The sequence below is a fragment of the Bos indicus genome, chromosome 10, assembly GCF_029378745.1.
Source record: "Bos indicus isolate NIAB-ARS_2022 breed Sahiwal x Tharparkar chromosome 10, NIAB-ARS_B.indTharparkar_mat_pri_1.0, whole genome shotgun sequence".
In the NCBI taxonomy this organism is placed as follows: domain Eukaryota; kingdom Metazoa; phylum Chordata; class Mammalia; order Artiodactyla; family Bovidae; genus Bos; species Bos indicus.
In genome coordinates, this window is record NC_091769.1 from 61,199,055 (window position 1) to 61,213,073 (window position 14,019).

The 14,019-nt window shown below is 39.9% G+C and overlaps 1 protein-coding gene across 3 annotated transcripts in view; it reads left to right on the forward strand.

Moving 5' to 3' along the window:
- SHC4 (SHC adaptor protein 4) overlaps nucleotides 1–14,019 on the forward strand; it is a 136,928-nt gene that overhangs the window by 89,903 nt on the left and 33,006 nt on the right. For all 3 annotated transcript variants that reach the window (XM_070797586.1, XM_070797585.1, XM_019968874.2), the window contains exons 5-6: nucleotides 4,932–4,985; nucleotides 8,713–8,764. In XM_070797586.1, coding sequence (XP_070653687.1) covers nucleotides 4,932–4,985; nucleotides 8,713–8,764 — 106 coding nt within the window. The remainder of the gene's footprint in view (nucleotides 1–4,931; nucleotides 4,986–8,712; nucleotides 8,765–14,019) is intronic.

Sequence of the window (14,019 nt, forward strand, 5' to 3'; positions counted from 1 at the left end):
GACTGGTTGGATTTCCTTGCAGTCCAAGGGACTCTCAAGAGTCTTCTCCAACACTACAGTTCAAAAGCATCAATGTCAAATGCCTCTGAAAGTTATTGTACAAATTTAAGCACTAGGCAGTGGTGTTCAAGAATATCCACACCCCTGCTACACATGATTTTGTTGAACTTTAACAACTTTGTCAATTTAATGGTGTCTTGTTTTATTTTTTATAGCCTTGATTTTCTTTGCAGGTTATCTTTCAATATGTTTATTGAACATTTGTATTACTTCTGAAAATTAAATGATCTTATTTGGGTTTATTTTTTTTTCTTATTGATGTAGGAATGTTTTATAAACTCTGTGTGAAAACTTTGTTTCACATGTTGCAAATATATTCTCTTTGCCTGTTGTTTCTTGTTTTGGAGATCTTTTCTTATACAAAAGTTTTAAAATAAGCTTTCATGTATTCAAATTTAAAAGTTTCTTTCCTGTATGTCTTTTTTTAAAAAATTAGGATGGATTTGCCTACCTCAGAGAACTTAAGCATAATCTTTTATCTGTCTTTTAATGTCTGTATGGCTCTTTTGTGGTTCAGACATTTATTTATAAATATCATGAGGACAGGATTTATTTTTATATTTTTCATATATGTAGCTGATTCAGCTGACTCCGCTAATTTAATCACTTGTCCTTTTGTCTGCTGTTTGGTGCCACATTTATCATAGGCTAAAAGAGCACAAAAGTGTCAGTCCTTTTTAGTCTTTGTAGTCTAATGAATTTCTATAGTTTTATAATACGTCTTAATAATAAGGAAAATCTTTTCTCTTTGTTCTTTAAAAAATTGCCTTAGTTCTTCTTGCACATTTATTCTTCCAGTATGAATTTTAGAAGTAGTTTAAAAAGTTCCCTGAATGGCACTGAATTTTTATTGGAATTGTATGGAATTTATAAATTAATTTGGAGGAGAATTGATGTCTTTATAATATTGTCTTCTCATCCATAAAGGTGATATATATGTTCTGCATGTTCGTATGTTATTTATACTCTTCACTGAAGTTTTCCAAAAAGTTTTATGTAATTCTTATTAGTTATATACTTAGGTTCTCTTGTAAAATATACCTCTCCCCTCTTCCCCATACAGTGTCAGATTGGCTGTTCCTGGTGTATGGGAATGATGTTGGTCTCTGTATATTGATTTTGTTTTTAGTAATCATTTTAAGCTGAAATATAAATATAGAAAACAAATATAGAATAGTGCACAAATTGTAAATGTATAGCTTGATTATCACTAAATGAATTTGTTTGTGTTAACTACTACCCAGATCAAGGAACATCATTTGCAGGATCCCAGAAAACTGCTTGTTTTCTCTTCCTTTGCCCCCAAAGTCACTACTATCGTGACTTCAAACAGAATGAAATAATTTTGCCTGGTTTTGAACTTGATATAAATTCAGCTATGCAGTATACAGTCTTTGTGTCTGGCTTCTTTTGCCCAAGAAATATGTTGTTGCTGTATAGTAGTCCCATGTTTGAATATCACAGTGATCATCATTGGGATTGTTTCCAGTTTGGGGCTATTATGAGCAAGGCAGTGATTATCTTTCTTGAGATCTTTTGGTATATGCATTTACACAGTTCATTTGGATATACATCTAAGAGTAGAGCTGTTAGATTCTGTTACACAAATCCGAAGGCAGGATTAGTCAATTGGTACATAGTTGATTTAACAAATCTTTAAAAGAGTATGACAAATAGGTCTCTGCAAATTGGTCATTACACTGTGGTTTCCAAATAAGGAAGCCAGAATCTAAAGTAAAAGAGACAATCTTAGCTAAGCTAAACAGTTTAGCTAACTTATTCAGTTTACTTAGATAGTCTTACTTCATATTGAAACTCTTTATGTTAGTGCCTTAGTAAGAATGGGGACTGGAATGCAAAAGTAGGAAGTCAAGAAACACCTGGAGTGACAGGCAAATTCGGCCTTGGAATACAGAATGAAGCAGGGCAAAGACTAATAGAGTTTTGCCAAGAAAATGCACTGGTCATAACAAACACCCTCTTCCAACAACACAGGAGAAGACTCTATACATGGACATCACCAGATGGTCAACACTGAAATCAGACTGATTATATTCTTTGCAGCCAAAATGGAGAAGCTCTATACAGTCAACAAAAACAAGACCAGGAGCTGACTGTGGCTCAGACCATGAACTCCTTATTGCCAAATTCAGACTGAAATTGAAGACAGTAGGGAAAACCACTAGACCATTCAGGTATGACCTAAATCAAATCCCTTATGATTATACAGTGGAAGTGAGAAATAGATTTAAGGGCCTAGATCTGATAGATAGAGTGCCTGATGAACTATGGAATGAGGTTCGTGACATTGTACAGGAGACAGGGAACAAGACCATTCCCATATAAAAGAAATGCAAAAAAGCAAAATGGCTGTCTGGGGAGGCCTTACAAATAGCTGTGAAAAGAAGAGAAGCAAAAAGCATAGGAGAAGAGGAAAGATACAAGCACCTGAATGCAGAGTTCCAAAGAATAGCAAGAAGAGATAAGAAAGCCTTCTTCAGCGATCAATGCAAAGAAATAGAGGAAAACAGCAGAATGGGAAAGACTAGGGATCTCTTCAAGAAAATCAGAGATGCCAGAGGAACATTTCATGCAAAGATGGGCTCGATAAAGGACAGAAATGGTATGGACCTAACAGAAGCAGAAGATATTAAGAAGAGGTGGCAAGAATACACAGAAGAACTGTACAAAAAAGATCTTCATGACCCAGATAATCACGATGGTGTGATCACTGACCTAGAGCCAGATATCCTGGAATGTGAAGTCAAGTGGGCCCTAGAAAGCATCACTACGAACAAAGCTAGTGGAGGTGATGGAATTCCAGTTGAGCTATTCCAAATCCTGAAAGATGATGCTGTGAAAGTGCTGCACTCAATATGCCAGCAAATTTGGAAAACTCAGCAGTGGCCACAGGACTGGAAAAGGTCAGTTTTCATTCCAATCCCAAAGAAAGGCAATGCCAAACAATGCTCAAACTACCACACAGTTGCACTCATCTCACACACTAGTAAAGTAATGCTCAAAATTCTCCAAGCCAGGCTTCAGCAATATGTGAACCATGAACTTCCTGATGTTCAAGCTGGTTTTAGAAAAGGCAGAGGAAGCAGAGATCAAATTGCCAACATCCGCTGGATCATGGAAAAAGCAAGAGAGTTCCAGAAAAACATCTATTTCTGCTTTATTGACTATGCCAAAGCCTTTGACTGTGTGGATCACAATAAACTGTGGAAAATTCTGAAAGAGATGGGAATACCAGACCACCTGATCTGCCTCTTGAGAAATCTGTATGCAGGTCAGGAAGCAACAGTTAGAACTGGGCATGGAACAACAGACTGGTTCCAAATAGGAAAAGGAGTTCGTCAAGGCTGTATATTGTCACCCTGTTTATTTAAGTTATATGCAGAGTACATCTTGAGCAATGCTGGACTGGAAGAAACACAAGCTGGAATCAAGATTGCTGGGAGAAATATCAATAACCTCAGATATGCAGATTACACCACTCTTATGGCAGAAAGTGAAGAGGAACTAAAAAGCCTCGTGATGAAAGTGAAAGTGGAGAGTGGAAAAGTTGGCTTAAAGCTCAACATTCAGAAAACGACGATCATGGCATCTGGTCCCACCACTTCATGGGAAATAGATGGGGAAACAGTGGAAACAGTGTCAGACTTTATTTTTCTGGGCTCCAAAATCACTGCAGATGGTGACTGCAGCCATGAAATTAAAAGACACTTACTCCTTGGAAGGAAAGTTATGACCAACCTAGATAGCATATTCAAAAGCAGAGACATTACTTTGCCAACAAAGGTCCGTCTAGTCAAGGCTATGGTTTTTCCCGTGGTCATGTATGGATGTGAGAGTTGGACTGTGAAGAAGGCTGAGCGCCGAAGAATTGAAGTTTTTGAACTGTGGTGTTGGAGAAGACTCTTGAGAGTCCCTTGGACTGCAAGGAGATCCAACCAGTCCATTCTGAAGGAGATCAGCCCTGGGATTTCTTTGGAAGGAATGATGCTAAAGCTGAAACTCCAGTGCTTTGGCCACCTCGTGCGAAGAGTTGACTCATTGGAAAAGACTCTGATGCTGGGAGGGATTGGGGGCAGGAGGAGAAGGAGACGACAGAGGATGAGATAGCTGGATGGCATCACTGACTCGATGGACGTGAGTCTCAGTGAACTCCGGGAGTTGGTGATGGACAGGGAGGCCTGGCATGCTGTGATTCATGGGGTTGCAAAGAGTCGGAAATGACTGAGCAGCTGATCTGATCTGAAGAATGGTGGCAAATGACTGAAACTCAAGTCAAAGTAACTTATATAAAAATAAATAAATAAACTAGAAAAAATACATAAAAAAATAAAGGGAGGGGGGAAATGTATTGGTTGAAGTGATGAAACAATTGTTACCTCCTGCCTTTTTACTGTTTTTGACTCTCAGCTTTGATTTTTCTCCATAGAAAAATAATTTTCTAGCAGACTTTTCCCTCATGACAGCAAAAGATGACTCCTAGAAGCTTTGGGCTTGTACTAAGATATTAAATGACAGGGAGAGATGCATTTTCTCCTACTGTTCTCCTTATTTCTTCCTCAGAGATGTTGATTGTCTTTGCTGTATCTAGATGGATGGTGTTTTCTGATTGGCTAGGCCTGGATCATTTGTCCAGCTTCAATGGGCGGGGGCAGTAAGATGCAGTAAGATCAAACCCACATGAACCTCCTGATCTAAATAAGATTTTTATAGAACTTGGATGGAGTGGTTTCCAAAGGGATGTTAAGCAGGCAAAATCAAAACAAACAAATGTATGCACATTACTGTTAGATGGTATATAACTAGGAATAATTAGTTTATAGCATCATATGTGTTTAATTTGTGTTTTCCAGATTATTGCAAATCATCATATGCAGTCTATTTCTTTTGCTTCTGGAGGGGATCCGGTAAGTATGAATTCATTAAAGTTCTTTTTTTTATAAGAGTTAAAATAAATTTCTATGTAAAGTATGTTAGCCACTACCTGTCTTTTCCAAATATCTTTTTACGGTTCGTGAATAGCTATATGTAGCAGGCAGTGAAAAATTTGGTTCTGACAAAAGATTTCCTGTCACTGATTTTGTAAATACTTGGATTAGTGGATAAACTAATAATACTCCATTGTGTTACTAGCCATGGAGTTATCATCTGAGAAGCTTCTTGTAGATAACATCAAATTCATAAAAAACAAGTATGTTATACATCTGTCGATGGTCCTCCCTCAGAATTTTTCAACATAGAGTTCCTGGCAGATCCTCCCAATCAGTTGGGTTTGGCACATGAGGGGAAGCCTATTTGCCATTCTGGCCAGCAGCCAAGGCAACTAATCTAATCCAAAATGAGCAACTAAGTTTTCAGAAACTCATGCAGGGAATGTTGAGCTGGGGAGAGAAACCTATTGTTTCAACCAAGAGGCCACGTGATGCTCAATTGTCATGAATTGTGCAGGTCTGAGTCGGTGCTTTCCCTCCAAGCGTTCTCTGCAGAGTAGAGGGTCATTCCCGGACCTCCAACTACATCCTTTCTAGATCAGAGCAAAAGGAGATGGGCATTGAAGCAAGGAAGCCTGTGACCGACCAAGAAACACATCTGTTTAAACCGAGGGAGCAAGAGAAGGATTTTGCTTCTCTGTGACACTATGACATTTTTCTTGTACCTACAAATGTGCAGGGATTTTACCTGATCTTGCTGCTGCTGCTAAGTCGCTTCAGTCGTATCTGACTCTGTGCGACCCCATAGACGGCAGCCCACCAGGCTCCCCCATCCCTGGGATTCTCCAGGCAAGAACACTGGAGTGGGTTGCCATTTCCTTCTCCAATGCATGAAAGTGAAAAGTCAAAGTGAAGTCTCTCAATTGTGTCCGACTCTTAGCGACCCCATGGACTGCAGCCCACCAGGCTCCTCCATCCATGGAATTTTCCAGGCAAGGGTACTGGAGTGGGGTGCCACTGCCTTCTCCTGATCTTACACCCAGTCAAAAATCTGCTTATAACTATCCCCAGCTCCTCTCTATCCACCCGCCATCCAACCTTATAATCTGACCTCAACATCGACACCAAGGGATATGTTTGGTAGCAGAGAGCATCAACTTCCAGAACTGTCACTTCTCTTCCTAACCCTCTATGACTCGACCATCCACGAAGGAACTTGAACACTTTTGTAAAGCAGTGTAAAGTAATGAGTTCTGTAAGAGCAGTGGGAAGAATAATTATTGCCGTTTGCCTTAAATTTCCCTTTTCAAGTTTTAAATGTCGCTATCATTTAAAAATTGGTATGAAAATCCTCATTTACCCTAGACATGCCCTGCACGGTGTCTATCATAGTTCTCCAGAATCCTGATTCTTTTTAGACTGTCTTCATGTGCCTTTAGTTCTTTAAACCAGCCAAAGCATTGCCGCTACCAAAGATAGTAAAGAATTTGTAGCTACTGTGGGAAAGTTTGTACCTACTGAATTGAGTGGCACCTCTGTGTTTTCTACAGGTGGAGAGAAAATCTGCTGATTTTACATAGAAAATGGGTGACCAGAGCCTTGGCATTAGAGGTTCCCCCAAGTGAAGCTTTACCCTCAGGTCAGGAAGGCAAAATGGTGGAGTGCCAGGCTCTGGAGTCAAGTAGACTTGAGTTACTTACACTCTCTTAAGTTTCAGGGCCCTCTTCTGTAAAATGGGAAACGATCCCCCTTGCCTCAAAGTGTTGTGAGAATTAAGTGAAATGGTGCATGTAAACTGCTAGCATAGTGCCTGGCACAGAGTGATAAGAGATAACTGTCACCAATATTGCTAATACATGTCTATACCCTCTTAGGACAGTGTCTGAGATAATATACAGCTTCACGGCTAATTGAGTCCAAGGGTTTGGAAGCTAAAAGTCTCCATGACCTAATGTGGTACCTTCTTCCTAGCAGATTCCCTCCAAAGTTTCAAAAATACTGAGTGTTCCTTCTCACCTCTTGATCTTGCTCGCCCTCACTTTTATTCCCTTCTCAAAAACAATTTACTTGTCTCCCTTCAGTCAGCCCTGAAGACAGTTCTGGGTGATGCTTTTGTATCTGTATATACTTTCTCCATCTCAAGAATGCATTATGAGTATGAGAAAATGAAATATACTTCTTATATTTCCTCCCATTGTTTGTGCTTTTAACATTCTTTAAATTCTCCCAAATATTTACAGTTATGGAATTTTAAGAGATTCTTTTGAACATGAGGAAACTGAGGCCTGGAAATATAAGAAGTGTATTTAATTTTCTCATGCTCACAATGCATTCTTGAGACCTCTTTCCCATCCACTAAGACAGCAGACAACATTGCAAGCATCATACCACCTCTTCAACTTTAAAATGAGCAGCCAAGCCCCCACAATTGTGTCTTTGCTTTTAAATTTATATAATATAAAGCTCATTGGCACAACCTTATTTATATATAAGATATTTCAAATCTTTTGTCTTTTTGTATAAGAGAGATTTACTTAGGTATGTGTTATTTTTCAAAATAACTGAAGGCAAGTTATACTGACCCTGAGATCCGTTTCCTGTATGATTCACTGTGGGTTATTAAGTGATTGTCCTTGAGGGTATTACAAACATAGACTTTTATTTCCTGCTGGTTGATTTCATCTTCCCTCTAGAGAGTCATACTTCTAATCTGCAAATGGCATTCTGTGTATTTTTTTCTGAGAACTGAGATAACAAAAAGCATCTTTAATTATTAAAATCTTATCATTCATCAGCATACCGTTTTCAATAAAAGTCAAAATTACCAAGTAGCTTTTTGTTTGTTTTTACAAAGCCAGCAGCACATCTTTTTTAAACATAAGTTGAAATGGTGCTGTTATATCTTCTTTTTAACTGTTTTTATTTTTATACAATTATTAAAGGTAAATTTCATTTACAGTTATTATAAAATATTGGCTGTATTCCCTATGTTATACAATACATCCTTAAGCCTATTTAAACCCTAGAATTTGTACCTCCTCTCCCCCTCCCCTGTGTTCTCTCCTGCTCTGGTTACCACTAGTTTGAAGCGCATCTTTTGGAATTCCTTAGGATTTTTGTGGGTTCTCTATTTCAAAAATGATCTCTTCTTTCTATATATTGATCAAATAAATGCCTTTTATTTTTACTATATTATTCCTTAAGTTGCGCTGCATAAAAGCAAGCTAACCACCACAAAACCATGTCTCTTTAATCAGCTTATTTTCTGATCTACATGGTATCTGTTTGGACAACTGGGAAATCATGCTGTAACATCCTAGTTTATGACATAAACTTTGTGATTACATAACCCCTGGTATTTCAACTTTCAACACAGGAGAGCAATGGTCCCTAACCATTTTAAAAGAATATTTGTCCTTACACAGTCCCTGCCTACATTCTCTTTTATTCTTAGTGATATTGTCTGCCTCTACATTTTTAATCTTCAGATTCTCTCCCCAAGGGGCAGAGAAGGTAGACTCTACAATTGCTAAGTATATATTATGTATTTGGTTATGTTTCCTTCTCGGATGCTATCCTTTGTTCTTTAAACAGAAACCTTAGTATCAGTCTTTGCCTGAATATCATACCCTAAATGTACTCTTTTATTTTTCACTAGTACAATCCGTTCGTTTTAAATGCAATCATTTTCCCTTTTTTATAGGATACTACAGACTATGTTGCCTACGTAGCTAAAGATCCAGTTAATCAACGAGGTATGGAAAGCAACTTCTAGATTTTCCTGAGTTGGTATATACCAACTTTTGAAAGTAACAAGCAATTATTTTCAATACGTAAAGTGATGAGTATTGCTAGAGTGTATTGGGAGTCTAGAAATATTATGTAAATATGTGTTTGAAATAAATAGCCCTGCCAGCAGAGCAAAGGAGAAAAAATTATAGGTGAGATTTCAATCCCTTCAACCAAAAGTCTTATCATCTATTTGCAACAAAAGGGAAGCTGTTTCAGTAAGGATAGATGGGCTGGCTGCCACATCCCCAGTGGACAAATGAATTGCACACAAGACCCAAATCAGTGAGGTCATGGGCCTGTAGTTGCCTTGGCAAGTGTGTGCATGTGTGTGTTTATAGGTGTTAAGCCTGTGCCTTGCTGTTCAAGAGCCTGGCATGCCACTCTGAGTGTCTGGCTTTTTCTCATCTTTTAGATCTCAGTTTTAATGTCTCTTCTTCAAAAAGACCTTCTTTGACTGATAGCATCTACCGTCTCCAGTAGTTTATGCCACTCTGCTGGGTTATAGTACTTTGTTTCTCTTTCTACTGACACTTATCCTACATTTTTATTATTTTAGTTACTCACTTGTTTGTGTGTTTAGTGTCTGTCCTTTCTACTAAAAGCTACTGGAGGGCAGGAACTTGTTTCCCTTACTGTTGTTTCCCAAGCACTCATCACAATGCCTTGCAGGTGGTGATGATCAGTAACTATTTTTGTTGAATGACAGAGTGAGTGGAAGAGTGAGTTGATGAGTTGTCTCATCCCAGAATTTAGTAAGATTGCCTAAGAAACTCACCTGCCAGCCACATTTTGTGTCCAGGGCCTGAAGTTAGGCCATTGGGCCTCTGTAGACAGACATGCTGAGTGTTGCTTCTCATCCCTGACTCTGGGATATTCAGACTCATTTTAGGGACGAGTGTTAGGTTGCCTCCCTTCCTAGAGCCTATTAGTTGAGCAGTACCCTTTATCACCTCAGGGTGGAGTTTGCCCCCAAACATTCATCAAGTATATATGGAGTGGAATTTGGAAATTCAAAGAGCTATAAAAACATGAGGCAAAAATGCATGTGCTGTTCTGGGGAGCACGCTGGTGGCTCAGTGGTAAAAAATCTGCCTGCCAAAGCAAGAAATGCGGGTTCAATCCCTGGGAAGATGGCTTGGAGAAGGAAATGGCAATCTACTCCCAATACTTCAGTATTCTTGCCTGGGAAATCCCATGGACAGAGGTTGGCAGGCTACAGTCCATGGAGTCACAAAAGAGTTGGACACGGCTTAGCAACTAAACAACAACAACAAATACTGGGGAGCAGGTGAATAAACACACTCAATAGGGTGCAGATTGTGCATGAAGGGGGGAAAAAGTCAAAAAAGGACATCTAGACGGCAGATAGGAGAGAGCTAATAAGTAGAGACAATCTTATGAGCAGATGGGTGGAAAAAGCAGTTCACAAAGCAGGTATTTAGGAAGATCCATTTGGCAGCAGGGTGCAGTGGATGGATTCAGGGAGGGGGCAGGTCCATTTTTAAACTATCATGATCGTCAAAAATGAAATTGTGAGGACCACCTGCTGGCACAGTACCCGGCACAGCGTAGATGCTCAGTAAATGTGGCCCAAGACAGCATGACTCGATGAAATCGAAACGGGCTATAAATACTATGCAATACTCCTTTAAAATAGACTCTAAACTACATAATAAAGAATGGATATTGCTCAAACAGTAGATGGGAGAGACAGGAACTAGTGAAGGAAGGGGAGTAGGAATAGAACATAACAAAGGATACCAGAAGAGCAACCTCTTTTAATCAAGCCTGAGCTTCCCTGAAGTTGTTGTTGTTTAGTCACTAAGTTGTGTCCAACTCTTTGTGACCCCATGGATTTAGCTCACTAGGCTCCTCTGTCCATGGGATTTCCCAGGCAAGACTACTGGAGTGGGTTGTCATTCCTTTCTCCAGGGGATCTTCCCAACCCAGGGATTGAACCTGCGTCTCCTGCATTGGCAGGTGGATTCTTTACCATTGAACCACCACTGAAGCCCTCTCTAAAGAATGGAAGTAGGCTATTTTGGGGAAGGTCTCTGAACAACAAATCCCTTTCTTTCAACCTGAAAAGGACAGGGTGAAAGGAAGAACAAATAGATCAAGAACTCTAGATATTTAGTAATTTTGCCATCAGTCACTGAATATCTCAGGCATGTCCTTGCTGTTCAGCAGAAGGGGTTCAAAGATTATGCTTGTTACTGAGGGTAATGGCTTGGCAGGATCCACATGCTTGCTGATCTCCTCGCTTGCTTAAGTGAAATAAAGCAGAGAGAATACGATGCAACTCATTCACTTTGAAATCTGGTACCTGAGTAGTTCATCGGAGCCGAGCTGCTAGAAGGAATTCAGGGGGATCCTGGCTCGAGGATTCTGCAAAGGCTTTTATGAGAACTGTTGACTGAGCTCATGGATGGATTTCAGAGTAAGAAGAGAATGGACTCAGAAACTCTTCATATAGAGGTTTCAGTGTTTTCTTTCTTTAGTCCCAGCCCAGGTATAAGAAATAAGAAAGATGCTGAAGCCAGACAGGCTGGACAGGAATCATAATTCTTCCCCCATCACACTGTAGTCCTCAGCCAAGTTGTTTCACATCCTAAACTTCAGTTTCTTTCTTTCTTTTTTATAAAAAAATTATTTTTAATTGGGGGAAAATAGCTTTACAATGTTGTGTTGGTTTGTGCTGTGCAACAGCACATCAGCCATAATTATACATACATTACCTCCCTCTTGAACCTTCCTCCCCTCCCCTCAGCCTGCCCTCCTAGGTAGTAATAACATCTACTTGATAACATTGTTGAGAGGAGTAACAGATAATACTGAGAAAACACCATTTCCTTTCCTGTTCTGTCTTCTTCAGAAAATAGGTCCGTCTGATAGGTAGATGACTTAGAAACATAATGTGATTTTCTTGGGCAAAACAGTATCTCCTCATGACGTTCTGCCCCTTTTCTTGGCCCCGGCCCCTTCTCTTGTGTACCTTCTCTGCGAGAAGCCATTCTGTTTTCAGCATCCCCACTGTTTGCACAGCCCTCAAGTGTTAAATCTTTTCCCCTCACCTGTGCCTCTGGACTTTAATTTCTGCACAGAGGTACTGACATAGCTCTTGAGTCCACAAATAATTATTAATCACATACTAATACACCAGAGGCTGAGGTAATCATTGTAGAAGAAAAATAATGACTGGCCACCATGGGTTCATCATCATGGGGGAGAGAAACAGAGCCTGTTCAGTGTGCAGAAGAGGGGAGCATGGGAACAGTGCCTGGAGCCTGCCAGGTGCTCGGGTAGGCTTTGTACAGTAAGTGTATAAAGGCACAAGTGGAATGAGAGCTTAGGGCTGTGGGTTTGGGCAGTGGGTAAAGGTGGGCTGCCAAGAAAGCTAAGAGTAGAAGTAGAGGAGCCATGGCTGAAAGGGAAGAAACAGACTGTCAAGGCTTAGAATGCCAGCCAGAAGGTTACTGGGGGCTGTTGAAGATTTTGAGCTTTATAAAGAATTATTCCGGTTTCTGCCATTTTACTAAAATTATAAAATGATAACTTTTCTTTGAGGGCAGGAAAGTGGTCCGGAATTGTGGAGTTCAGTTTAGAGGACATCTCACTGGTCCTGGGCAGGGCTGATGCTCTAAACTACATGGGCGGTAGAAGGGACAGTCTGGACAAAATTGTGAAGTAATAGTTCTTGGGAGCTCTTTAGATAAAGAAATTTAGATAAAGCTATTTAGATAAAGAAATAGATATCGGGTGATCTCGAGGACTTAATGAGATATTGTGTTCAATGCATGTGTCTCAATGCCTGGCTCATTATAAGTATGCAATAAACGATAGCCATTATTATTATTATTGTCCTGAGTGATTTGAAGTGGCTTGCCAGTGAAAAAACAGGCATCTTTACAAATAGGAAAAACAATCCAATGCAGAAAGAAGAACAAAAAAAGTTATCGTATATTTTGTAATCACCACATGCTAGGCGTTGTCAGGAATACTTTCTGCATGGTCTCCTTTCATTCTCACAACAGTCCTATGAAGTAGATATTAATGTTACTGCTTTTTTGAAGAAGCAAGCTCTGGGATTGAAAAGGTAGTTTTACTAAACTCACCCAGCCAGTAAGCACCTGGATCAACTTCAGGTCTGGAGCACACACAAAGAAGATTACTGGGCACCAAGAAACATAAAAGAAAACCAGAAAACTTACTAGCAAGCAAAGAAACACAAATTATAAATAGATATCATATTTGTCTTTTATAAAAAGGTAAAATGTGATTTGGAGTTGTAGTATCTCCTGAACACATCTGGTAGGAGTGTAGATCCAAATGTTTCAGAAAGCATACTGAAAATTTGCATCAAAACTTTAAAAAGTGTAAACTCTTTCAAAAAATAACTGTTTATTTCTGGCTGTGCTAGGTCTTTGTTGCTGCATGCAGGCTCTTCTCTAGTTGCCTCGAGCTGAGGCTACTAAGGCTGCTCCTTGTGGAGGCATCTCGTTGCTGAGCGCGGGCTCCAGCGTGCTCGGACTTCAGCATTTGCAGCGTGTGCCCTCAGCATGTGGCTCCCTGGCTCTAGAGTGCAGGCTCAGTAGTTGTGGTGCACAGGCTTAGTTGCTCCGCAGCATGTGGGATCTTTCCCGATCAGGGATTGAACCGGTGTCTCCTGCATTGGAAAGCAGATTCTTTACTACTGAGCCATTAGTGAAGCCTGTGTAAACAGTTTTGAATCAGCAATTTCACTTCTAAGGAAATGAGACATGTACAAAGATTAAGCGATAAAGATCACTGGTGGCTCAACAGTAAAGAATCCGCCTGCAGTGTCGGAGATGCAGGAGATGTGAGTTCAATCTCTGCGTCCAGAAGATCCCCTGGAAGAAGGCATAGTAACCTTCCAGTATTCTTGCCTGTAGAATCTCATGGACAGAGGAGTCTGGCGGGCTGCAGTCCATAGGGGCACAAAGAGTCTGATAGCAAATTATTTAAATGAATCCATAGGCTGTTCTACCATGCGGCAATTAATGTTATTAAGTAAGAGTGTTTTGAGTTTACCTAGTGACCAATACAGCTTATCCCTGTAATTGCTGTAAATGAAGAATCGCTTCACTTCTTACTTTAAATGTGTGCGGTGCAGGACAGGTTGAATATTTTCTCTGAATCTAGTCTGTGAAGAGGTCCTGGTTTACCTGGACTACCTGGATATAGGCATGTCCTGGTC